The sequence below is a fragment of the Scatophagus argus genome, chromosome 16 (genome assembly GCF_020382885.2).
Source record: "Scatophagus argus isolate fScaArg1 chromosome 16, fScaArg1.pri, whole genome shotgun sequence".
Classification (NCBI taxonomy): Eukaryota; Metazoa; Chordata; class Actinopteri; family Scatophagidae; genus Scatophagus; species Scatophagus argus.
The window spans coordinates 5,230,864-5,257,671 of record NC_058508.1 but is presented as its reverse complement, the minus strand read 5'-3'; the positions used below and the strand labels follow the sequence as shown (position 1 = coordinate 5,257,671).

The following is a 26,808-nucleotide window of genomic DNA, read 5'->3' as shown; positions in this document are numbered from 1 at the left end:
GGGACCGGGGAAACTAATTTCGTTCCACTCATGTTTTACGTGTGTGAAATGACAATAAAGCTCCTTGAATCCTTGAATTGAATCCTAAAAATTAAGAAAACAATAAGTCTGTGCATCTGAGGAAGAACATAGTAATGACTTACTAATGCAATACATGAATATGATTAGCATTTTAGTGTCACACTGATGAAGACGCATACGTGTTTCTGCACATGAATGTATAGCCTTCAACATACAAGTTTGTGTGTGTGTGTGTGCATGTGTGTGTGTGTGTGTGTGTGTGTGTGTGTGTGTGTGTGTGTGTGTAGTTCCTGCTGGGCTGCAGAGCCACAGAAACAAATGAAACCTTCTCAAGTTGAAATCCTCTCACTGCTGCAGTCAAGGACCCTGCTGCTGAGAACCGATGAGGTACGAGTGCCAGGATTACATGTTTCTTTTTTTGTGTGTGTGATGCAACCTCTGACATCTGAGGTAAAAACCATGTAAACTGAGGCATCCTGTGATGTCTACCATTCAGTAAACATTTACATTTCATTCATATTGTTTTAATGTAAGTTTTATATAATCTCACGTTTGTTAAATGTCATAAGCTATCAGTTATGTCGGACCACAAAGGCACCAACTGTGTTGAGCTGAGAAAGACCGGGTTTTATTACTTATGCATCTCAACTCAACTTTTGATTTGCATCCTCTATTATAAGTCACACACACTTAAAACACTGATGAAGTCTATTTCTACCATCATTCAGCAGTAAATACATAAAAGGACACGTACAGTTCTATTATTTTACAGCTACAGACTTAAGCAGCTTGCTGCTCCGTAAAATAAATAATATAAAATATTTCAATTTGTACCTCTTAAAGCTAATAAGCAGCATTTGCTTTCGCCGCTGCTCACCATACACATGCGGCGAAGCGGAGTACAACATTTTTTGGTAAAAAGTAAAACCCAGAGCAGGGACTGCGAAAGAAACACATCGACAAGAAACCAATAAGAGGATGAAAAGGGGAAAATTATTATAATAAATTCACTTTCAAAGAATCCTATTGGTCCGTCTCTTCGCGAGAGGCGGGGCTTGTTTATATAATACTATCACAGAGGAAGTAGCTCGAATGAACGTTGGACCATACTGATGTCAATAATATTAAGCATTTTGAATTCCTACTTACCAACAGCAAGAGAAAAGCACGGTAAGTGCAGGTATGTGTACCGTATCAGTGAATATTGTACTTGTGATATTCAAAATGAAGCAAATAGCGTGATACAAAACTCTCACTTAGCTCAGAGGCTAAAGATGGTTAGCTTGTCAGTTCCAAGCTGGGAGCAGTGCTGGAGTTAGCTGGTGTGGACAGAGGTCAGGCTCTTTTATTTCATCCATTTACATTTGTCGTCGCCTTGTTGTTGCCTGTTGCCTTGTTGGTGGATGTTTATGTAGATTATAATTTTAAGTAAATTCTGGAATGTATTTTTTCCGCTCTTTCTGCAGTTATCTCCTTCTGGAGACTTATCAGTGTGGAGCAGCAGGCTGAAAAGTTACAGGAGACCCTTAATCTCTGTGTCCCAGGCTTTTAATCACAGTGATCTGATAGCAGGCCATCTTTACTGTCTCAAAAACAAACATGTAATATGACTTAAGTTTGAAGTCACAGAGCGTCAACTTCTAAAACAAAATTTTTGTGCTCTCTATCAATGATTATTGGTGCCAGTGCTTTCTACAATGCACTATGCCTCCCAGATAACTAAGAATATATATTTACTCATGCTCGTGTTAACATTTGCAACACAAAATATTTTCTCAATTGGTAATAACAATTTGGTGAAGAGTGGTGGGAGTGGTTGACACTCAACTTCAACATATTGGGTTGTACTAGGGTCCAGCAGTGGTGTTTATGGGACCCCAATAAGAAAGAAGCAAAATATTAACAAAATACAACAGTTAACATAGGCTGACTGTGCATAATATAATGTATGTATTTTGCAGAGGGACACGATGGCAACAGAGGGGGAGCCCACGGACTTGGTCAAAGTGATTCACCTTATGGTGCTATCTTTCTCCTGGGGCATGCAGGTCTGGGTCACCTTCATAGCAGGTATAAGGTGCACAAGGAAAAGAGTCATGGCTGCAATATATGCATTCCTGTTTCTGATCTTGACGTCTGTGCCTGCAGGTTTTGCATTGGTTCGGCAGGTAACTCGACACACCTTTGGCCTGGTGCAGAGTAAACTCTTTCCTCTATACTTCTACTGTCTGATGGGTAGCAGTGTTGTCAGCCTGGCTGTATATGCTGTGTACCACCCCAGAGAGCTGCTCGACTGGCACGAAAGCGTGCAGGTGAAACATCACACATGTACATGCAGTTTTAAGTGCTTAGTTTAATCACAATATTTGCCAGTAAATCAACACCGTGGTGTTTTCCAGTAAGTTATCTCTTTTGGTCTTGCAGATGGGTCTGTACTTCTCTGCGCTGATCATGGCAAGTCTGAACGCCCAGTGGTTTGGCCCATCAGCCACTGAATTGATGTTTCAGATGAGGGAGGTGGAGAAGGAGCATGGCCTGGGGGACCAGATTGGCCTGGGTAGCCAGAAGGAAGCTTATGCTAAGCTCAAAGAGCAGGACCCCAAGTACAAAGCCTACAGGAGCACATTTGGCCGCTACCACGGCTTGTCCAGTCTCTGCAACCTGATAGGGTTCATGTGCACTACAATTAATTTGATCTACACAGCTATGAATTTATCTACGATTTAGAGAAGAGCAGGCTTCAGTTTTCAGTCTTTATATTATTTCACTGTTGATTTCTGCTGTCATCACAGCATTTTGTATAATATGGAAAAATAATGTGTGAGTCAACAAGGTTGGTCTGTATGGACTTGGTGTTAAATATACCCACAAATTAAAAAAAATCACACAGTGTAAATGTACTTATATAAAATATTGTATTGTTTTTAAACTGTGCCAGCTGTACCAAGTGTTCTTATAAAGGGGGATGCCTTAGTTGCCCTTAATTGTCCATTGGTGTTCACTTTTGTCAGGTAGTTAAGCACTTTTCAGTCTGTTAATCAGTAGTTAATTAATACTATCTCAAATAATAGGATGAATTTTTGCTTCTATATATATTTTAATATTTTATTATGTAGCTCATTACAATACCCCCTCTTAAGAATTTATTTTAAAAACACAGTAAAATGTAATCAACAAGTATTATGTGCTGTGTAGACAATTTGCTTGCATCCCCAACAGGGGGTGCTGTTTGGAATCAAAGCAAAGGTAAACTTTGCAGCAACAAGCACAGATACCGCATTTCATGTGGAAAGTCATGTGTTTCCAGATATTTTAATGGAAATTTATATTTAATTTTCGCTAAACTGTTGAATTAATACTTTCAGTGTGAAATTAAAGAGTGTGCTGCTAATATTCTTACGTGTGCACCCTATTTTTTCTTTAAATTTGAGACTGCAGGTCTGCTTTTTCAATGTGTCCTCATGACCCCTAAAACCAAACACTTGTTTTATTGGATTGCTTTGGAAAGATGCTGTTGTTTAATGGATTCAAACTGATGAGTGAACCCAGACACAGCAAACAGTGCCTGGATTTGGAAGGGGAAGGTTTTAATTTAATTACCAGTGACGCACATGAGGTTTTGAGAGGACCAGCCTTGAATGCAGAGACCACTGCTTTGCCTGCCAGCTACAGGATGAGAGATGCACTGTCCCTGTTCCAGCTACAATATCAGTGCTAATGGATTATAATGGAGTCATTTCAATATGAAAAGAAATGGACTGAAAGTAAAAGGATGATGTTTTCCCAAATGCAATTTATCTTGCCCTTTTTAAGATGACTTCTCCGTCTCTGATCAGAAATTCAGTGATCATTTAATGAGACGAGTTTAAATTTTCTTGCATTCTAGTTAACAAAAATACAGTGTGGAAGAATTAATGCTGCACACTGTTTTATCTTGCAGACATTGCATTAACACGCCTTGTTATCAGCTTAGAAAAGCACAAAGAAGTAAGCCCGAGTGTCTTGAGGAAGGATATCAACCACACGTGAATCTCTCAGGCCGTCCCATGGCTGTCAAGTTGCTCTCTGCAGTAGCACCAGGAAATAAAACCTGTTTAACCAAAGAAGAGGCTTATCTCCTCATTTCGCAATAGCGTCCTTGGAGAGTGATCTCAAGTGAATTTTTTATTTCCTCAATAGGTTTTTGGAGGTGGCCTGTATAGCAATGTGTAAGTTCTTTGGATCAGCAAATTACTGACATGAGTGTGCAGAATGGGTGTGGAAAGTAAAAACACGAGGAAGTAGAGACGCAACAAGAAGTGCTGAGAACTTGTCCCAGACTAGTTTGACCATCTTTCTTCATTTTTGACCCACACAAGGAAATGAATTTGTGTGCTTTTTATGTACGAGAAAGAATCACTGCAGCACTCTGAACATAGGCTGCTGCTAGTTCAGGGACCATTATTTGGAGCTCCAGTAATACTGCAGAGCAGCCCTGCAGTATTATAGTGTGTTAAATTAATTATGAGTCTGGAAGTCTCAAGGTGTTTTATTCAGTCATCTTTAATGTAGAAATGTAGACCTAATTTGTATTTGTCTGATCGATTCAAAGTCCTAACTTTTTATAGGAATACTGTAAAGGTGAGGAATACACTATGGGATGCACCTACTGGACTTTTTCTGTCCTGATACCAGCCCACCTAAACTCAGTGAATCAGATCCGATACCAACTCTGTCTTTTTCCATAACATTTTAAAACTGTATATGGGCAACCACTTCATTTTATGTAAGGTGACATGAGGCAAGGGATTTTTGTTATGATAAAAACCGACTTAGCAGATTAATTTGACTTAATAAATTTAACTGATAGCAAGATGTCCTTGGTCCATGATCCTGAAGGATGCAGTTACCTCAGTTCACTCTGTGGCAATTATTTTGTGGCTATTTAACTGATTTGTGTTGGTTTGTGTGTTGATTTGATGGGTAATAAAGAATTAGTTTGACACTGTGGAAAACACAATAAATTGCATCCTTACTCAGAGTCAGGCTATATCAAATGATTGATATTTCCAGTAGGCCTGTGAGGCCTACTCGTGTAGCAGTGGGTTTGCCAGGTTAGCCCAGTGACTGGACATGGGGGTAAAGAGCTACCTTCAGGCTGTTGAAAATCCATCAGACAGGACTCTAAAACTTATTATATCACTTGTTTAATGTGTACACTAACATGTTGTGAGTCTTGTCCTGATTTCCTCTTACCTTTCTTTCACCCAGTCAAACAGCAGAGACAATTTTGTAATTTAGTTCAACCTGTCAAGAAATACGCTTGTCTGGCACATCACTCTTTGTAAAATCACAATGTGTCATTTTTACACTACCTTAATTGTATGGATTAAACAAGCGAGATATAACATGTTAATCAGTGAACTTTAGGGGTGCTGTTAGGCAGATTTGTTGCCTTTGGACAGAACCCGGCTGTCTTTCTGTTTGCTGTTTTTCCATTTCTAATCTTTATGCTAAGCTAGGCTAATAGCCACTGGAAGTTGTTTCATAATAGCTGTTGCTACAGAGAGTGAGAATGTTATTAGTTTCTTATGTAACTCTCTAGAACAAAGTAAAATGACCGTATTTACTACAGTGATGAACTTTTCCTTTAAACATAAAAGGACAAGGGGGGGGAATAGGGGCTGAAAAGGAGGCCATAACGCATTTTTACCCAGAGGTCTCCTGGGAGGTTAATCCTTCCCTGCTGATAGGAACACTAAAAGAATGATACAAGTGAAGTGAAAAAATATCTAATATGTAATAAAGTCACCAAGGAACCACCAAGGAACATGTCTAATAACTATACTTTTCAAACAAAACACCAGAGTAATAATAAAATTTGTGTAGAAGAAATATAACTCTTGCAAACTATTTGATACACTTGTGGTGTGTTCAGGATGCTGGGAGACTTAATAAAACTCGTTGTGCTGCTGTAGGGTGTGTGTGCCTTAGTGTAGTGCGCACACTCTGAGACCAGCCCTCCTCTCGAGCTGTGCACGCTGGCACAGCTCAAGGGCGGCAGCTTCGGTATCCGCAGTAACTCCGTGACGGAGAGGGAGGGAGTTCCAGCTAGCGTTCAACACTCAAACGAGATCCGGGAGCCGCTGAAGTCTGAAGAAACGGGGCTGAAAAAAAAAAAATAGGAGTCTGAAAAAGGAAGGAAAGCAGACTCGACTGCTGGTGCTGTTTGCTGGAGCACAAATAGGATATTTCAGGTGTTGCTCTACTTTCGAAGGCGACTTTAGCCGGCATCTCAGCGCCGGACGGACGACGGCAGCGTTATTACTGACAGAGAGCAGAACCGAGTTGAACATTTGCTTTCTTCCGCAAGAAGGTAAGTTTGTTTAAGTTGATGCGACCGGCGAGTTTTTCCTGCCTTCCTTCTTGTCTGAATCCTTAACTCAGGGTAAAGTTACATGTTTGATTTTATGTACGTTAACAGGTTTACGATAGCTAATGTTAGGGTTTTTCTCATTTTGTTTTTGTTTGCTACGCTATTGTTGCATATGCTAAGGATGTTTGGAATAAAACCCGTGTCCTAGCCTTTATCGCCCATCAGTGTTTGCATTTCAGTCTTTGTCCCTAATGAAACAACTGATGTGACAGCTGCCAGCTAATCAATACCGGTCATTTTCTGCGGGTCAGACACGCTGCTGGCTCCTGGCTCAGCAAACAGTGCCAGCTGAGGCACCTGGCTGCACCATCATATGGCCCCATTCACCGCAGTGGCCTTTTATTTATTTTGCAGGAGATAATGCTTCTCTCACTGTGCCATAAAGGAGCTGCCATTCTCCTCCATGCTGCAGCTCAGGAAATGACTATCCTCAGTACATGGAGGATGTCTGTTCTCTCAGAGATGACTGTCCTGATATTATTGCAGGTGCTGATGTGTGGCCCCTTAACAAAGTCCTCACAGCTGCTCAGTAGGACCTGGTTATGCTGTCCTTGCTGTGCATTGTTGCTCTACATTGTCTTACTGCTTACTCCCAAACATTTTTATGTGAATCAAGAGGCCTTTATAATCGCAGTTAGTCGTATTTCTTTGAACTGGTGTTGTGTGTTTCTTACAATTTATTTAAATATTCAGTTGATACCCACCAATTAAACTACACCGCCCACGACAAGACACAATGTAAATCATGTACTTTATGTGAAGAGAACATCGTTCAAGGAATATCTTTACAGACTGTATGAGCTTAGTGATTTGCCTAAAGACATTTTGAGCTGCACAGTCAACATGACAGACATGTGACTGGTTTTACCTCAGGCTTAAGCTGAGCTGATGGAAAAGTTGAAAGAAGAAAATGGTATCATTTTTTGAGTGGGTGGTATTCATGCTATGGGAGCTGTAAGTATCCAACAAACTCCTTGGGGATCCTTACAAAGCACAGGCTTCATATGAATCAGGATTTCACAGCCAGTGTCTGGAGAGATTAACACAGGCTTTTTATGTAACACCCAGAGAACCCTCTTTGGTCTGAAGGGACTGTGTTCATAGATTGTGTACCTAAGCTTTAGACACAGCAGTGAAGTAAAGTTGTGAAAGAATATTGCATTATTTTTAACCAGCACACAAGATTGCACAGGTGGTACTGTCTGTGTAGAAAGCCTGCTTCATGCAGTACTACTCAACAGAATACGAAACAATTAAGACTTTTCATTTACTTGAACTATAAGTCGGTTAATAACATTTTAAATGTTTCAACATTGCGTGGCTTTCAGTAAGTCTCGGGCTTATGGTGATTTCATAAGACAGCAACAAAACATTTTCTTGTTGCGCATATTAAATAATTCATGAGTAATGAGGTGAGTGGAGTTTCCTTGTGTACTGCACTCAGTTCTACTCTGAATTAGTTCTTTTAGAAACACAGCTGTGTGCGCGTATACCCGCACACCTTTCACTGTGATTATCATGAGATTGCGCACAGTAAATGATGTTGCCAGGCTTCTCTAATTTTTTAGTATTGAGCTTCTCCTCCTTCCCGTTGTGAAGTGTGATAGATATCTGTATCCTGCTCTGGAAACCTCCATCTGCCCAGTTAAAAGCCGAGGGAACTGGCTGCTTTGACCACTAATGGGTCTTGCTGGCAGCTGAGTCCCAGTCGGGTCTCCACGGAGACGAGTCTCAGCAGAGAGAGGCAGGGCTGAGCCACACTGATTGATCAGCTCTGTGTGTGTGTGTTTGGAGGGATACACATGGCCTCCCTCCTCCCACTGTTTGAATGACTGACACTAAAGGCCTTAATGGCAGGTAATCTCACACCTGCCCTCAGGAGAGATTACGCTGAGATGAATGGTTACAACGAGGCAGATGGACAGATGGTATTGCTTCCCAGAATTTATAGGCTGGAGTGGTCATCATTCTAAACTTTATCTCACTGTTATGGTTTTCATATTGATTACAAAGCTTTTTAATGGAGTTATAACATCACATTGATCACAGATGGGTTTCACTAACATCTGGCCAAACTTTGATTCAGTAGCAGATCAATAACAAGTACACTTTGTAACCTCTGTTATATTCCAGTGCAGCTGATCAGTCCAATAAAAACAGGAAACAGTAATCAATGAGGTGGGACTAAAGATGCACTGTGGAGTTTTCTTGTAAACAAATGAGATTTGTTTACCTTCAGTTTTACACTCCAAAATGCATTGTGTGAATCTTTTATGCCTGACAAATGTGTTGAAAGCATTTCATTCCTCATAAAGCACTCAACTTCAAATACTTTCAAATACTTTACATTATGACTTGTTCTGCTTGTTAGTTGTCTTCCCCCCTCCCCCTTCTCCCCTTTAGCATATTGCCATACTTTCTTAGTGTCTTCAACACCTGCTATAGATCAAAGATACTGCAGGCTGAATTAGGTTATGTCACTTACAAGCTTACATGCATCAAAAGATAATTAACAGCAGGAACAAACTGTTAACACAGCAATGAGATATCTTTTAAGTTGATATGGTGAACTTGTTGGCAAACAGTTGTTTATTTAATGCATATAGCTGTCATATACATCATTATCATCATCATCATCAGGATTTTCAAGTCCAGTATTCATTGTATCTCTGTTTTTGGTCTCCACCAACTCCTGAGGGAAATATTTGTCTCTTTAGCTGCTAAATCCTCCTCCTTGACCTTTCTCCACCTGTCATATACTATATACTTGATATATTTCAGCAGACTGAGGTGCTACACTGAGTTCACATGGTGACTCACTGAAACCTATTGTATTCAGTGGTGGAGACCATGAAATGTGGTTTAAAGCTCCTTGAGCACCTTGGGTTGCTTGAGTGATATATTTTAAAACAATGATTAAAATAATCTTAAATTGCCTCCTTGTAAACAGCCAAGTTCAGAGACTGATTGCAGTCATGGCAGCAGATGTTGTATGTTAGGTTCATTACTCATGTTGGTTTCTCCTTTGCCTTCGTCTCTAGATGGCATCAAATGACTCTCGGCTCCAGCAGCAGCCCTCCCAGAAGGATGCGGCTGACCAGAACTTTGACTACATGTTCAAGCTGCTGATCATTGGCAACAGCAGCGTGGGCAAAACTTCCTTCCTGTTCCGCTACGCAGACGACTCCTTCACCTCAGCCTTTGTCAGCACTGTGGGCATCGACTTTAAGGTCAAGACTGTCTTTCGCAATGACAAGAGAATCAAGCTGCAGATTTGGGTGAGTGGAGTAAAGATGCAACACATTGTGGATCTTATTTGTGGTATTACATTGCATTATTACACACACATATAAATCTGTTATTCTTAATTAAAGTGAGTGCTCCAGTCTCAGATTTTCTTGCTTTAAATGTAACTAAAAACAGGTTGATTAAGCAAATTTAGCCCAAATGGTAAGCTTGCAGGCACCAAGATGTGTCTTTTAGGCAACTTGGAGACAGAAGGCTCACCAAAAGACTTAAAAGACTTAAAAACCAGGTTTGTCAAGAATTGTGGGTTTAGCCCTGGTGCAAGTTTAGCTTGTTAATTGTGCGAGTGCAAAAAGCATGACTTCCTCATGGTTTTCATACACATTCTTAGTTCCATACTCTTATCTGATAACTTCACTGAAGTGTTTACATAATTATAAAGGAGCTGAATCCACCTCGGGAAAACAGTTTTCCTGTTTCCATACTTTTAATTGACGATACAAAACTCAGTAGGAGGTCAAGGTTGAGAGACAGTGACAGACTGTCTTATCTCAGATCTGGAGGTATTTTACCTTTCATTAAATCTGCAAGCAACTGCAAATTATAAGCCATTTGGGGTCAGAAGTGGTGACAGTTCTGTGTGCTTGTCAACACAAATGACACCCCTCATACTACACACAGTAATTTGATCTGCTGTTAATGTAAAAATATTGATCATACCCAGTTTATATTAATGGTTGTGAACTTAGATAATTTGCTTGTGCAGTTTTTAGTTGCCACGGTAAGATTTTTTCTTCTCTTGTAGAATCAGCTACAATATGTTGTGAGGCAAGTATGGTGATAATACACTGCAAGTGAAATACCCCATGAAACGGTACAGTAGGCCTGCTATGACTACCAAGCTGCAGCTCATTATGTTTCCATATTGTTGAGACCTTCGGGTGTTGATTCAGCCAGTTATGAAGTTGCAGTCTGTGTTGTCGTTAAGCTTTTTGTGTGCGTTGCAGTTCGTGTTGATGTGTCTGACTGTTCCTCTTTGCTAATTCAGTTTATCAATAGTGTTAACACATGTTGTGATGTCATTTGTCATTGCCACATTTGATGGGTTTGTGGCTTTTTGAGCGACACCTCAGCAACAGTTACTGTGACTCAAAATTTAAAAGGGAGCTACGCAAGTAAGGTTAATCTTAATTAGAGTTTGAACAATTGTTGTTCAGACTCAACCAATTTTAATTTTAGTTTAATCAATCCTCTAGCGTTCTTAAAGAAGAATTACAGTATTTTTAAACCCAGGCCCCATATTTACATATTTGGGCGTGTAAATGATTCATACTTGCCAATAGTTTTGGACCTGGTCCAGTAGATCCCTTCAGCTGCTGCAGTGTAGTTCTACGTGGCAACTCCCAAAGTGAAAGTTACATCCAGCAAAGGTGGACCAAATCCTTTTTGCCACTCACAGGCTGAGGTTGCTGAAGAGCGAATCGTCCTGTGTTTCTGAGTTAGCAAAAAGGATTTTACTCTGAAAGGAAAAGGTCTGTCTCTGTAACAGTGTTAGCCGTGAGTGCCAAAAAAAGCACTTTTAGCGGAAGTAACTTTTAGAAATCCTTGTGATGGTTAACGGACTCGAAGGAGAGTGCAACAAAAACACGATTGAGGTGAATTATGAACTTTTTAGGAGTTTGATCCAAACAAGGGACAAAAAGTCAGGACATCTGAGTGTCTGCTCTTTAGTTAGTGTAACCTTAAGACTGGAAAGTGAGGGTGGGCAGGAGGGCGTAGCCTGAAATAGCAAGATCGAGCCAGATCAACACCTTAGTTTCAATTAAACATGTAACTCCAGTAGTCATTGCAGGGCTTGTACATTTTACTGTAAGGTGTATCCTTAATTTTTCTCCTCTGTCTGTACATTCCTCACAGTACACTGCAAATCCCACTGATATACGTTGTTAAGGCTGTTCAAATGGATGATTCATTTGAACCAATAATGTGTGAGCCTCTGTATGATACACAAACGGTGACCAAGATGAATCAGCAGCAGCAGGAGCCCACACCAAAATACACACTCACTTACCTCACCAAACATGTGTCTCAGTAAAGTGACATGCAGTGTTAGTGGTGTATGATATTCTAACAGCTGAGGGGGAAGGAGAAAGAATTAACCATAATGACTCTTTAATGTGCGTTGGGTAATAGTGTGATTAGGTGTGTTTTGACATGGTGGGTATATTGTGTGTGGCTGGCCTGACTACTGATGGTGCTGTTGAATCACAAAGAAACCTGGTATTTCCTAAGCTCAGGAAGCAGAGGAAGTTCCCTATCAACATCTGACGGACACATAATGAAGACATACTACGGCGCTGGTGTAGCAGTGTATTTAAAGGGCGTGGGACCAGTAGGCATGTCTCAATACAATTCCTCTCTCACATGGCATTAATAATCAACTCTGTCAAAGTTCTTGGTTGTTAAATTCATGTTCGCTCCCATTGGAAACCATCTGTACGAGATTTCACCAGGTGTCAGGCTCAGACACGGAATATTACTGATGATCCCACTCTGCCAGCTGCTAGCCTCCCTTTGTGTATCATGGAAACAGGCTGGTCTGATAACATACCACATGGCCCTTGCGCAGTAATAGGCAGAGCTCAAGCACTCATGTACAATGTGTTCACATTGTGTACACATATTGTTTATATCCTTCCTTTTTGTGTCATGGAAAGATGTTTCTGGGCTTTGAACAAACGCGCACACCTTTTGCACACCTAGGGTGAACACATGGTTGCTGTGTGGTATCCCAGGGGATGATATCCTGTGTGTGTCACTAATAGAAACGCAAGTGACGCATGTTTAAAGATCAGGGTCCCAGCGATGTCAGAGGCCTGATTTAAACCTCTCCGTATCTGTCATCTTACGTATACACATGAGGGAGCAGCTTTTGTTTACTGGCTGGAGTTGATTATGGCAACCCTGGAGACTGTCTGTTTGGTTAGACGTCCCATTATGTTGCCAAATATTTGTTCATCTCTGCGTGGATGAGATAAAGATGGACCTGGAATATTTCACACTTTACTGAAACAAAAATAACCTCTGAAAGCAAGCAGACTCTGACTGTGGCATTGGAGACAATAAAAGAATATAGCATGAGTAAGCAGTGTTTTTTCTCTCCCTGTCTGCTGTCTCTGATAGAAGGATTTATGCAGCAGGCTTCCCTCTGTCTTGCCCACTTTGTAAAGTGAGAAGGATCATTTAGGCTGACCACCCGGAGCAGCTCAGACTGTAATGGAACATTCATAACCCTCAATGGCCTCAGGTTACCTGGACAACCCAAACCCCCTTCTCCTCCTCCTTGTTACTGTCACAGACATCAGACAAACACAGAAAAACACACACATAGGCCCCCGATGCAAATGAAGGACTACTAAGTAGGGTTACCAAGTAACCATGAGAGTAGAGGGAAGTCGCTCTGCTAACTCAGTCTACCTGTTTGATCTTTTTGCTTTGAGCATCCACCAAACTATTTTTAGCTGTCGACTGTGACATCACACACGACCTCCATTTAATTAGGAGATGCCTCTGATAAACTCACCATGGCTGGGATAAACGGTGCACAATGGCCAAACCTCCTCTGTCACTATGATGCTCACATTTCTTTTATCTGTATGTTTATTCTTGCTGGCTGGTGAATGTTGCAAGCCAGAAGTCCGGGTTTGATTAGGAATGATTGTGGCGTGAGTGCAGTCTGACCTTGGTCTTCTATTTCCCAGTACACAGGATCCGCACGAATTAAACCTAACTTGAATTTAATTTAAAAATACCCGTAATAGCTTGAATTACTTCACACTTTACTTGAGCTTCTCATCATGAACGAGTAACTGTAATGCCAATCAGTGTCAGTTTGAGAGAAAATTAATAGCTTACCAGCCCAGCGTTACTAAGTTGATTATCTACGGCAGTGATGGCAAACCAGGGCCAGTCCTGCATGTGCCCCGTAAATCCTACATAGAAAGACTGTACATGCCACTATTTGAAAAGCATAAATTATGATTCAGTAAAAAGTATATCCACATAATGCTTTAGCACCACATGTTGTGAATGAAAGTATCTCAAATAGTACTCAAGCAGGCGGAGAAGTCTAAACACAATTGTAAACATATGGCTAAACGGTTCAAACAGTTATGTAAAATGAATAAAAAGTTGAAATAGTCCTTGACATTTCAACTGTTTATTCATTACTTTTGCCTAACTATTAATAGGTAGCTTAAAAGGTAAAACAGGAGTTGAAACATCCAGCTCCTACAACTATGAGCTGTGGCGTGAATGCAAACTTAACCAAACCAGTAGTCTTGACAATTCGTTTGTAGGGAAAGATTACTGTACCAATATCCACTGTAGTTAACATTCAGTTCAAATTCAAATTAACCTATCTATACAATGAAAAATATAAATATAATAGATCCACTCCCCATATATGCTGAGGCAGCAACTTTTAACATATCAGTGGTGCAGCAATGGTTTCTCCAAGTCCATAGTTTGGATAATTCTGCCCCCTTGTGGTTTCAAATCATGTAGTGAATACTGGCAGAGGAATTAAGGATTTTCTGTTGTTTTTTTTAAAGGTCTTGAGCTCTGTAGAGATAGATCTTGAGATATCTTGATGTGTGTGTGTGTATGTGTGTGTGTGTTAATGCAGGACACAGCAGGGCAAGAACGCTACCGCACTATTACCACGGCCTACTACAGAGGAGCCATGGGCTTCTTGCTCATGTATGACATCACAAACCAGGACTCTTTCAACGCAGTTCAGGACTGGTGAGTTGGACATTTCTAAACAGTTTGGTCTGTTCATACTAACACCAAGAGATTGTGTGTTTGTGTTTTGTGTGAACCATGTGGTCACTTTGAAAGCACTTTTGCTCAAATGTCTTGAAGTGTGAGATGTGAAATCAAGCAACCTGTTCTTTTCATGAATTGTTTGGTGTTTAACTGGCTGTATCTGTCCACTTTATGTCTGTCCTACAGGGCGACGCAGATTAAGACCTACTCATGGGACAACGCTCAGGTGATCCTGGTTGGTAACAAGTGTGACCTGGAGGATGACAGGCTCGTACCCACTGAGGATGGCCAGCGATTGGCAGAGGAGCTTGGTAAAAACTTGTAATACTTGTACCTTCTTATCTTCTGCAGATACCTTGGATACATATGCGGTGCGGTATACATGTACGGTATTTGTGTGTTTTAACATGCATGTATCTAAAGTATTTGTTCATAGTCAGTGAAATGACATCACATTCTGTTCCCCCTCAGGTTTCCAGTTCTTTGAGGCCAGTGCTAAGGACAACATCAATGTGAAGCAGGTGTTTGAGCGTCTGGTGGACGTCATCTGTGAGAAGATGAACGAGAGCATGGAGGGGGACATCAACCTCATGTCCAACCACGGGAACCAGGGCCTTAAAGACTCGTCTGCAGAGAGCCAGGGGGGCTGTGCTTGCTAAACCACCTGCCTTCTTACCAAGTCTCCCAACACACACGCACACACACACTCACACTCACACTCATAACATTAAGACCAACTCCTTCTCTGTGCCTCAACCATGGAAAGCACCGCGCCTCTTGCCCTCTTGTTGCTCTATCACCGCCCATCTCTGCTTTGTCCACACAGCGCAGCACGAACCAATGGACAACCAGCTGAAATTATCTTCATCAGTTCTGTCAGACCCCTCTCCTCTCCAGACCTTTGTTTCTGTCTTTGCCCTTAAAGAGGCTCACTCAGTCAGCTCTGTCCTCCCTCCACCCATCACATTAACCACCTTTATCACTGCTGCCCCTTTAGCATTTTAAATGTACTGTCTGAGACATTTGTTCAGCAGCTTCCATTTCTGAGCCAAAAATGTGTGCAGAGAGCTAGAAGCTAGTGATGCCAAATAGTGTCTGTAAATGGCTCGTACTGTAGACATTCATTCTTTTATTTGAGATTCATATTGTACATGTGGTATGGTTCGCTGTGTAGTTTACTGAATACTACGTTAAAGTTGGCTTAGTTTTACAAAGATGATAACAGTTAGCCTCCCAAATGCAGACTACAGGTCTTAAGATAAGTTACTGTCGGGAGGCATACATAAGATCTGATTGTCTTTCTTGAGAAGCCACTTAAAACATATTGTACTGTAGAAACAAAATGAGTCATGTCTTTGTTTATCATGATTTGTTTTTCGCCTCATTTTTATTCAGAAAGTGATTTTCAGTGGATGAATAGATGACAGTTCAGAGTGTTCTTGTCCAGTCTAGTCTGGGAAGCTTCATGCTCCTGACTGATTGAAGGAGAGAAGGATGAATCTGTTGTGTGTCTTTCTCAAACAAAACATGCTGAGCGTTTCAAGGCATAAAGGAATAGTGTGGTCAAATACGCTTATTTGCTTTCTTCTGAAGAGTTTGATTACATAATTGGTGCCATGCTTATATCCATATGCTACACATGAATCTACAGCCAGAAGCCAGATAGCTTAGCTTAGCACAAAGACACATAAACCAATGATAAATGATAGGACTAGAATTCAGTTGACTTTGGACAGGGCTAGGTTAGCTTTCACCCCCGAAGTTGAGACAAGCTGACTTCTTGTAGTAACATCATATTTACTGTGCAGATATAAGAATGGTGTCAGTCTTCCCCATCTTCAGTCATTTTCCATCGAATGTTGAACACAGTCAGAATGTCTGTTGTCCCTAGATTTCTTTAAATATGGACACATATCAGTAAAGCGCAGCCAAATGAAGTGCCGTCGGGAAAATAAACACACTTTCTTTGGTAATGCCTTCCTGAACATGGATGATTTCTCTGTGGTGAGATTCTGAGGTCTGTGTCTCATCCATCACTTATTATGACACTGAAACACAGATCAAAATGTCAAAACAAAAACAAACAAAAAACCTCCCAACAGAATGTCATAATGAACCTTATCTTCAGCTGAATCTTGATGCAGCAGTCTTGTGCATCCCTCTGCATCCCTCAGTGCTTCTCAGAGGCCGTTTCTTAAGCACTGATGCAGAGACGGCTGGACGGCTGTGCTGCTGCTACATGTTGAGCCTCTTCCACGAGGAAGTCGTCTCACACTTGTATTGGTCACGTGACCTGCCTTGTTGCATGTCCTCGCTCACCCCTTTGTGTTGCTCTTTCTTCAACGCTTTCATTCACGCACACATTATTCATCATGACACATATAACACACACATGGACACACTGCTCCCCCAACTGCAGCATGGCAGAACAGTTGGCATGGCAAACCTACTATGCTTAATAACCGAGTATTTACAAAGTGCTTGATTATTTTTCTTTTCCTGTTGTTTTGTTACTGACATAATGACTGTTTTGTGGGGCAGCGCAGCGTGTGTGCGTGTGTACTCAGAAAGGGAAGAACACTGATCTCTGAGAAAGCGAAGTATAGGCTTTAACTGTGCTGTTGTCACTATTAAAACAGCAACTGTCTGGTGCAGAATGTTATTTAAAAGAACCCGTGTCACTTTATATCCCATTACTGTAATATCTCGTCCTGTCAGTGAAGTAAACAAAATGGGGTTATATCTCCTTTCTTCTTGATGAACATTAAAAAGCTTTTTTAATTCCTTTCTACTACTTTGGTATTTCAGAACAGACAACCTCCCCCTGCTGAAAACCATCCTGATTCATAAAGCAGGAATGGAAAAAAAATAATAAAGAAGACATTTTTTGGTTATTATTTTCTGTTAGTTTTTATATACAGTGCCATTTCACCATCACCATCCACGTGCTGACTAATGGCTGACAGATACTATTACCCATAACCTCTGAAGCATGAGAGCAGCCTCACGTTGCCATGCCAAAGCTCGTCGTCGTTCTGCACAGCACAGAGGTTTGGTCGCAGCTGGTGGATAGCTCGCTCCCTGCTATTGTATAAGCCCGTGGTCAGTTATTTCTCCTGCCAGTGTGTGCTGCATGATAGTGGTAGAGATTATCAGATAGCTGATACTATCATCTAATGTTGGGGTTTAACATAAGGAGGCTGTGTGCTTGGTCACTGACTCATAACACTACGTTTGTATTACAGCATTTGCGTACAGTGCACTGCGCAGGTTTGCGGTGTATTTAAATGGAATGCAGAGGTATAATATCTGAGGTAGTTTCACTAAAGGAGCTTGCAGTAGTGGCTGCCGCTTGAATACGCGTTGAATGTGCTAAACTCGCACCATAGGCACAGTTGTGCTGAACTGTCCACTGGTATTGAATTTTAACCACTTCCTCCCCACCTCTCCTTGATGAAAAACTGTTGATGCTTTTGTACAAACAAGTGTGTAGCATCCAGAGCTGTTAGACTGGGGGGAGCTCTTTTCTTTTCTGTGTTAACAATCTGTTTTTATGTCTTGCGTTACTGATTGTTTGCTTTCTGAAAGAAAGAAGATCTGATCACTGGAACCCTTTTATTTTAGGCTCTGAATGTGTTGGATGGAAGCCTTGCAAAAAAAAAAAATAATGCATCTTATAAACAAGAATAAATTGAGTGTGTTGAAATGTGTATATGAAAATAAAGAATATATTCATTACAAAAAGGGGAGAGATAATTATCCATCATTGTCTTTGGTTCCTTTTACAAATCAGTCACAAGGTGTCCAGTCTTACAACACGACTGGGGCGTGTTTGTGGTGACAGCAGCATCTGACGAGTAATTTATGACCATGCATCCTACCTCTTAACCCCAAAACATAAGACCAGGGCTGTCCCCCCCCCCACGTTTTATCTGAAGAAGCAGAGAAACCACACTCTGCCATTGTCCTCCACAACAATACAGATTTCCTCATCCTCCTCTTCCTGCCATCGTGGTCAGTAAGACACAGTCACCTTCCCTTTGCAGGGCCTCCTAATACCTTCAAACTTATCTGCAGTTTCATTTTCACTAAACTGGCTGATGTGGACCTGAGTTTAACAAAGCGAGTTCAAAGATGCGCTCATCTGTTGCTGAGAGTCGTCACGTGACCGCAAAGCAATTTTTCTTTACATCAGTGCGCATTTCACTGGGAACAGGTTGTCCTCTCCCCGTTCACGTGATGTAAAAAAAAAAGAAAAGTTTGATTGCATTTAAACTGACGGGGATGGGCTGCCACGCCCCCTGGGGCTACTTATCATGGGTGAAGAAACAGAGGCGTCTGCAGCTCTGATAATGCTGGTCGAGCGAAGAAAACATGTGAGTGCAGCGAGCAGATAAGAAACCGTTTAGGTCTGCTTCTTAGGTGTGTGAGTACTCTGTGGTTTTACGTTACTCGGGCACATGCAGGGATTCTAGTGGCCCGGGCCCAGCCAGGGGCTCAGTTTGAACTCCTGGCTCTGAGCTGCAACTCACCCACGAGACAGGTGGCCAAGATATAATAATCAAATCATTATTTGGTTATTTTATTTTATTTATGATTTTCATTCTTCGTCTTTCCCTTCCCGTGCAGAGTGGCACTATATCTATCTATCTATCTATCTATCTATCCATCTATCCATCTATCTATCGTTTGTATCGTTTCGCTTTTACGCACGGCCCAAGTCCAACCATCACTTCCTCACTCACAGCAGCAGAAGTGTAAACACCAATGAGCGCGTGATTCCCGCCCATCAACGAGAGAGTAAAGAAAGTTTTGTAAGACTGCACTTGCCCCACCTCTCGTTCACTGCCTTTGACATAAAGTAAACAGCTCGATTCTACACACCTTATCGGGCACAAGCAGGCGCGTAGGCGCGTTGCGCTATCCAAGGTATCTAAACAAAAAACACAAACCTCCCCCGACGAGAGCTGCAGCAGGCGCGTTTGATGCAGTTTGTTCTCCAGTTATGCACGCGGACAACAGAAGGCCAAAGTGTTTCTGTTCACAGAGAAGACAGAAGGATGAAATGTGATCACCTAAGGCGACTGTTGGCACTTTACGTGATATTCTGCGCCATGCGAACACCTTCCACCGTCCGGGGCGCACGAGGTTTCGACAAAAAAGGTAAGACACAATCGTGGCCTACTGTTACTTAAAAGTAAAAAAAAAGTTAAAAAGTTTTTGTAAGTTTGAAGTAAGTAAAACAAATGGAAATGTTGGGTAGATCCGAAAATAATCTCAAATAATTTGTTGTGTGCACCACGTTATTTATTTCGTTTTGGCTGCTCTCACACTGCTGTTCTCCTCAGTGGCTATGATGCTGAAAGAAGAGCCGGAAAACCCCAAGTGCTTTGCGGAAGGTAGGAAAGACTTCACGTGCTTCTGGGAGGAAGATGAGGAGAGGGCCGGCTCTTTGGATCAGTACTCCTTCACATACTCCTATCAGTGAGTCACCTTGACTAGGCCCATAGGACAGTGTAACAGTAAAATTTGTATTGTACAATATGGTCAATATGCAGTTGTTTGAAGTTGACATTCAGTTTTTAATCTGTCTTTCCTTTTTCTCTTGCAACTACAAATGAAACTATATCAGGGTTCATAAACCAGGGTTAGTGAATAAGTCATTTAAGCTTCCTAAAAACGTTTTAGGAAGCTGTTATTTAATGAAAGGTCAGTATATCACTTCACAAACAAAATTGTACAATTCTGCAAAGTGCTCTCAGATTTCGTAGTATTCTCATTCAAGGAACTTGAAATTCTCTTTGAACCCGCATTGTTTCTGTCTTTCTCTGTCCTGAGCAGAAATGAAAACAGCAGCAGGTGCCCATTGAGAGCCCTCCCTGTGGTGGACGGGAAGAGGTTGTTTGCCTGCCATCTCAACAAAACCCAATTGTTTGTCCAAATGGACATACAAATTCATCGAGAGGGAATACAGATCCACAATCGGAGCCTTCTTATCGAGCTTGTTTGTAAGTTATGTTGCTGGGAACTCTGCCACTATCTCAATGTTCTACTGAAGAGTACAGTTAGAAGAGTCCATCTATTGCCTCTTAAATTCCCAATATATAATACAATATAACATCTTTCAGTTTACTATTTAGGTGTTTGGGACTCGCAACTTTCACTCTTTTTAACGTTTTTGTTCAGTCTCACAGCTCACATTACAGTTGCCTCTTTTCTGCCAAAACAGAGTTTTGCCAAAATAAAAAGCTCTAAACGCTAACTGTACACTGCCTGCCCAGCGTGAGTGCTAACATGTTATAGCTGCTGGATGTGTAAAAGGGAAGCTGTTTGTTTGCCATATTGACTTAAAAGATGATAACGTGTCAGTTTTGTGTTAACAGCTTGTTTCCACTCCTGCTAAATAGCCAAAATGTGCTACTTTAAGTTTAAATAATGCTGTAATCAATAGAAACTTGTGCACACAAACACGCTTGTGACATCAGGGTGTGTAAAGTTACTGGAGTGGCATTTCAGGGTGCGACAGAGTCTTTTCCTGACTTCCTTCAAAATTCTTCCTAACAAGCTGCCTCCTTTCTATCTGTGCTGCAGTTCTTCTGGACCCCCCGGCTAATGTGACAGTGAGCAGAACAGACCAGCAAGGCCAGCTGAACGTCAGCTGGGTGCCGCCGCCTCTCAAATACATGGATGACAGCATGATGTACGAGGTCAGCTGCAGTACAGCGGACAGCCACGTGGGGCAGGTATGACGGTTATTTTAAGGTTCTGCATGACCGCACTGATAAGCTAGTGGAAGGATAACGCTTTAAGCAGCGGGACTCTTAAATGGTAGGTGAACATTTGGATCTGTCTTGATGGGTTGTGGACTGTTTTGCAGGTCGAGGTGGCACGAGCCAGCTCAGAGTTGATCCTGAGAGGCCTGCAGCCAGGTAAAAAATATAAGGTGCAAGTTCGTGTGAAGCTGGATGGGATTAGTTACAGTGGCTATTGGAGTGCCTGGAGTGACCCAGTGTTCATGGAAACACCGCCTGCCGGTGAGTATTCATTCACATGTGCAGTATACAGTCTAGCAGCGTAAAGTATGTCTTGCAAGGGAATATGTAGTCCCACATTTTTACAGCACATGCAAACATCTGATACGCACTGTTTTTATTTCTTTTTCTTATTTTGTTCTCATTGTTCTTGATCATTCTGTGTCTTCCAGAACTTGACCTCATCATTGTTTCCCTGGCTCTTATTATCTCTATCTTCCTGGTTGGGCTGTCTCTCACTGTGCTCCTGTCCCATCGCAGGTCAGTCAACCAGGAACAGATAGTTTATTAACTAGCCACACAATAATTTGGTTGCCACTGTCAGAATTTCACAATACTGATTAATACAAAAAGACAACATTTTATTTGTTTAATTTCCTGCTCTTTTCAGTTTTCTTGTGAAGAAAATTTGGCCAAGTATTCCAACGCCAGACAGCAAGTTCCAAGGCCTTTTTACTGTTTATGGTGGGAACTTCCAGGTAAGAACAAGATACAAGACACATCTCAGCTCATCACAAACTCACATTTTGTCTGGTCCTTGTGTGTTTCATAAAGACTGCAAGGTTTCCTTCAGCATCTGTGACCAATCTGTGCAAAACCTTCTCCTACAAAGCACAGAAGTCACCCTCATGGTGTCACGGGAAAAGTCAGGATTCTTTCTTTTCAGAAAATTAAGTCAAAGCCAGACATTTCTTTTACAAAGTTTTCCTGTTTCTTTTTTGTGTTTTTGTGCAGGAGTGGTTGGGGCACACCAACGGGGGCTTATGGTTAACACCGGCTTTTGTTAGCACAGAAGAATGCCCTTCTCCTCTGGAAATCCTATCAGAGCTCAGCCTTTGCCCCTCACTGCCTTCACCGCCTCTGCCACCCAAGGCCTCTAGAGCTTTGACCACCGGCAGAAAGGAAAACAAGCATGTAAAGGAAGGGCTGGACAAGAGAGAGCCATTGGAAAGGGGTGATTCAGTTCTTACAGAAGGATGGAGAGCCACACCACATGACCACTGGCTGATGGACCGCTTACGAGCGCTTCACCAGAACCCCATCCCCTGCTCTCAGTCCTCTTTGCTGGAGTCTCAGGATGCCTATGTCACCCTCAGTGCCAACAGCCGCCACAGAGACGAACACCTAGATGATATTCTCGAGGAAACCTTACCCCTTGAGGTGCTTTTTGCCTCGAGAAAGCAAGTGTTGAGTGAGTCTCACTCTGACCTGGGATCTGTGCAGCAGAGCTCTGGGTCGGGTCGCCTTTCGTCACAGTCCAGTTTTGAGTACCCAAACCATGTCTGGATGCCCAAAGGCCCTGGGTACACCTACATGGCAGCAGCAGACTCTGGGGTCTCTATGGATTACAGCCCCATGAGCAGAGTAGATGACATTGGAAAAGTGGCTATCTATGCCAATGAATACAAGAATGAGATCCCTGCTCATAGAAGACCCTTCCTGTCAAGGCAGCACCCTGTCCATGATGATGGCTGAGAGGAAACTAAGCTGGACAGGCTGGACATGGACAAAGCCTTGAAGCAGGTTCAATGAAGAGTGTTTGGTTATTGACCCAAAGAGTCTCTCTTTAACTGTTAAGAAAGGCATACACAGTGTTGGGGAGCTGACAGATACCATAGTGTGAGCTATGGGCACAGAAATGCCACTTGGTCTTATCTTTTCTACTTAATCCAGATCATCTCTGATCTGTACAGGATAGTATCATTACATGGACGTGGCAGCTGTGGTTTATACCAAATACTGATTTTCACTACAAAGGTCTGCTTGCTTATCTGTAAGTATCCTGTAGATCAGATTTTAGGATATTTTACTCAAGTTTCAAGTTCCAGAGTCTTTCCATAGTGATTTATTCATATTTGAGCTAAGTGTACTCTCTCATACTTTATTTTGAGCCAAAATGACAGAATGGCTATTAGATACTGTAGTTGTTAGTACATCTCTAAGTTGTTTATTTAGTCACTGCAGCCATGTAAAGGGCAGAGCATGTATGTCTAAACCTTGACATTTTCACTAAAATCTTACATTCATTGCTGTTTTGAAATCAAACTGCATATTTGTATTGCTTGCTTTTGTGTCTTAGGAAACATATCTTGTAACTTTTTTTAAACTCTTTAAGAATTTTAATGCATTGTTGACATAGATGTATATTTGAATAAAATATAGAGGAGAATGTGACACAAAAAGGAAACAAAATGTTTAAAGTTCCACACTCAAGCAGTTGATGATTTATCAAAAGATGACAAAAGCAAAATATTATTCTTTTATACCAGTTGTATTACATATATTTGGGTTTTTTCCTATTATGTAAGCTATGTTTAGGAGAGGATCTTGACATTTGTCACACTTAAATGGTGAATATCTACAGGTGAGGCATTTTAGTACAAGTTTTCCCATTAGAAGTTATATTTTGTTGCTATTTTTAATTTTCAAAAACATTCAGTATAATTTTCTGCACTGATAATGCTATTGTTTATTTAAGTATTTTCTATTTTTTTCTCATCCGTAAAATACTTTGATATCAGCTACTTGATTCCAAAGTCTCACACATGTTGATAGCTACAGTGTTGTAAATCTGTGGTTCCTAACCTGAGGGACAGGACCCCTCAGCAGAGGTGGAGGAAGTAAAACAAGCAATACTACAGTATAAAAGTACACCCATTTCAGAATCATATATACTGGATTTTCATTATTAGTGATTAGTGATGTGATGATCAATGTGAATAACTTTAATGAGCAGCTCATTTTAATTCCCTAATAATATGCTGCTGGGTAGTTCAATCAATGGCAGTAAAACAGAATTTATTAGTTCATTTGCATTTTGTATTAATCTAAATCTGCAAAGTACCTAGTATCTAAGGTTTAAAAATATATAGAGCAAAGTAAAGTGCAGAATATAGTGAGAAGTAGAAAGAATGACAACATTGAAATCCTATATATATATATAAAAAAATACTACTTTACTATTTACTATAAGTACATAAAAATAAGTATAGTAATTGGGTAAATATACTTAGTTACATTCCATCACTGCTCCTCAAAGTGTTAAAACATAAAACTGTGAGAAAAAAAGACAAGACTTCAATATGCTATATAAAATATTTGTTTATTTGAATGTACAGTTTTCCTCACCCTTTTCTTCTTTTTTTTCGTTTGTGAGGGATCACAGGTAGACTTCCCTTCGAAGTCTTGTACCAAAAATGTTGGAAACCACTGTTCAATAATGTTCATAATGTTCATTCAATGTCTGTGTAATTTTGTGTAAGATTTTATCCCTATTTTTCTAGTTTTTGTCATATTATTCAAGTCAATAAATCTTGTACATCTACAACCACTGTGGCCCTGTTAACTGATATCTGAAATGATGACCAGTGAGCGGGTGGCATCACGTATCACTGACAAGGCAGCAAGATTTGGTGAACATTTTTATCTCATGACATTGGACCAGAAGAGACGAGTCAAAGCTAAGGCAACCACTGCTCTCTTAAACAGATGAAGAGGCTGAAAACATCAACACAAATCCCTTTGCTAATGAAGTAATAATCTGCTCCTCTTACAAGATAAAGTGCAACAGTTGCTAAGGCCTGTTACACTGCAGTGCATCTCATCACCACTGATAATAAATTACTGCTTAAATTTATATCCCCCAGTCTTTGATGCAGACATTTTCAAACCAACTTAAACTCCATTAAACCATCAGGAAAAATTAACAGCTGCCACTCTTTGGCTTCACCTGTCCTGTCCTCACAGTCTTTGGCGCTGGAGGCCTCAGTCATGCCTCTCCCAGAAAGGTAAATGTGCCACATCTCCTGAAGCCCAGCTGCTGCAGCTTGATAGCTCCTGTCTCGGTCCAGAGTACAGCGTACCTGGAAATAGCGATCAAGAACATCGAGGATTGGATCAGTGGCGGATGTCTCCCCAGCAGCGTCTCCAGTGTCCACTTCTGACTGGAAAGACGCGATGAGACGGCAGGGGGCCGAGCTAGACGAGCGCTGTTCCAGCAGATGTGTCAGAAAGGCAGCACTGTCGCACAGCAGCGCGGACAGATGTGCAGTGCGGGACTGCTCATCTAGGTGATATCCACTGTGGCTGCCACCACCAGAACCACACAGGTAGCCCTCTAGCCTGTCAACTATGATGAGTGAGGGAGGTGTGGGAGACGTGTTGGTGGACTCGTGAAGGCTGGCCACCTGCAACAGCAGCTCTTCCACTGTCCTGGGATAGGAAAACTTGATTTTCTTTAAAGAAGAGGCAGAAGACAAGAGGAAATTAAACTGGCAGACACAAGCTGAATGAGTCATAGTTAGAAACATGGTTAAATATGTGCAACCCTTAACACTTAATTAATGAGATATATTTCAAGAAAAAAATAAATATCACTTTATCATAAGACACTCTTTTTATAAGGTTGAAACTAATGACTTAATTATTTATTAGTAAATAATTTGCTGACCATTAATAAGATTAACTTTTGGGTTCAAGTCTTCAGCTGTACATGCTAATGAAAAGTTAAATAAATCCACTGTGGTTCGAATTTCCTTCAGCTCAAGCTGCTGGAGGAGGATAACCAGCCAGAGGGTTTTCATAAACTGGAAAACCACACGTTGATCTCAAAAATGGTTTATTGTTATATAAAGTTTAAAGCATTAGTAAATAACTCCGAATGAAAAATGACAACATGTAAGCCCTTCATAATATGCAACTTAAACTGCATCACACACACAGTCTGAGATTAAAGTGATCGCTACCTTTAAACTCTCCGGGTTCAGGCTGGGAACACATTTCTGCAGAGACACTGGAAGCTTTTGAATTTTTGTTTGGGTGAAGAACATTACTTTCATCCCCATCTCTGAGGCAGCTGTCACAGCCGTCAGCAGAAGCACAGAGTGGCTGATACTGTGATCTCCGACAATCAGCGTGCTGGATGCTGTCCGTGATGGAGGACTGACTCCAATCTCCTTCCTTACATCTGTTTGTGACATAAAAGTCCTAAACACAAGAGTTAAAATGTCCGTCATGACCTACAATACAATACCACGCACTTTTCTCTAAATATATCCTCCGATAATGACGTTCACGCTGAAGCTTCCCGCGTCTGTTTACAAGTTGCACGTTGGTGTTCTTGCTGCTGCGGTCCGTGTGAAAAACACTTTGTTTGCTGAACCGTTCCGCTGCGGTTCTCGGTTCTGCGGTTCTGTGCACAGTGATCATTTGTCTCTGTATTTTGACAGATATGAACCCATGTGTTGTACAACTGTGTTGGGCACT

General features: G+C 41.3%; 4 protein-coding genes across 7 annotated transcripts; 3 read left to right on the top strand and 1 right to left on the bottom strand.

The window, feature by feature from the left end:
- The first annotated feature begins 1,041 nt into the window (after positions 1–1,041).
- Positions 1,042–3,416, top strand: tmem205 (transmembrane protein 205). 3 transcript variants are annotated; one of them, XM_046416652.1, is made up of 4 exons: positions 1,042–1,191; positions 1,983–2,091; positions 2,170–2,333; positions 2,446–3,416. In XM_046416652.1, the coding sequence occupies exons 2-4, from the start codon at positions 1,992–1,994 to the stop codon at positions 2,746–2,748; spliced, it is 567 nt and encodes a 188-aa protein (XP_046272608.1). In that variant the 5' UTR covers positions 1,042–1,191; positions 1,983–1,991; the 3' UTR covers positions 2,749–3,416. The 3 variants fall into 3 exon arrangements, with proteins under 3 accessions (XP_046272608.1, XP_046272607.1, XP_046272609.1); XM_046416651.1 differs by having other exon boundaries at positions 1,047–1,201; XM_046416653.1 differs by lacking the exon at positions 1,042–1,191 and adding an exon at positions 1,282–1,355.
- Positions 3,417–6,031: 2,615 nt separating this feature from the next.
- On the top strand, positions 6,032–18,256 carry rab3db (RAB3D, member RAS oncogene family, b). The gene is made up of 5 exons (XM_046416650.1): positions 6,032–6,376; positions 9,478–9,714; positions 14,370–14,488; positions 14,699–14,823; positions 14,984–18,256. The coding sequence occupies exons 2-5, from the start codon at positions 9,478–9,480 to the stop codon at positions 15,169–15,171; spliced, it is 669 nt and encodes a 222-aa protein (XP_046272606.1). The 5' UTR covers positions 6,032–6,376; the 3' UTR covers positions 15,172–18,256.
- Positions 18,257–18,778: 522 nt separating this feature from the next.
- On the top strand, positions 18,779–24,871 carry epor (erythropoietin receptor). 2 transcript variants are annotated; one of them, XM_046416647.1, is made up of 9 exons: positions 18,779–18,888; positions 19,560–19,675; positions 19,861–19,996; positions 20,354–20,520; positions 21,104–21,255; positions 21,390–21,546; positions 21,717–21,804; positions 21,935–22,022; positions 22,279–24,871. In XM_046416647.1, exons 2-9 carry the CDS (start codon positions 19,573–19,575, stop codon positions 23,017–23,019), a joined length of 1,632 nt encoding a protein of 543 aa, XP_046272603.1. In that variant the 5' UTR covers positions 18,779–18,888; positions 19,560–19,572; the 3' UTR covers positions 23,020–24,871. The 2 variants fall into 2 exon arrangements, with proteins under 2 accessions (XP_046272603.1, XP_046272602.1); XM_046416646.1 differs by lacking the exon at positions 18,779–18,888 and having other exon boundaries at positions 18,947–19,675.
- swsap1 (SWIM-type zinc finger 7 associated protein 1) lies at positions 24,628–26,762 on the bottom strand. Its single transcript, XM_046416648.1, has 2 exons — positions 26,289–26,762; positions 24,628–25,778 (listed from the first exon to the last, which is right to left on the bottom strand). Exons 1-2 carry the CDS (start codon positions 26,556–26,558, stop codon positions 25,209–25,211), a joined length of 840 nt encoding a protein of 279 aa, XP_046272604.1. The 5' UTR covers positions 26,559–26,762; the 3' UTR covers positions 24,628–25,208.
- Positions 26,763–26,808: the final 46 nt, after the last annotated feature.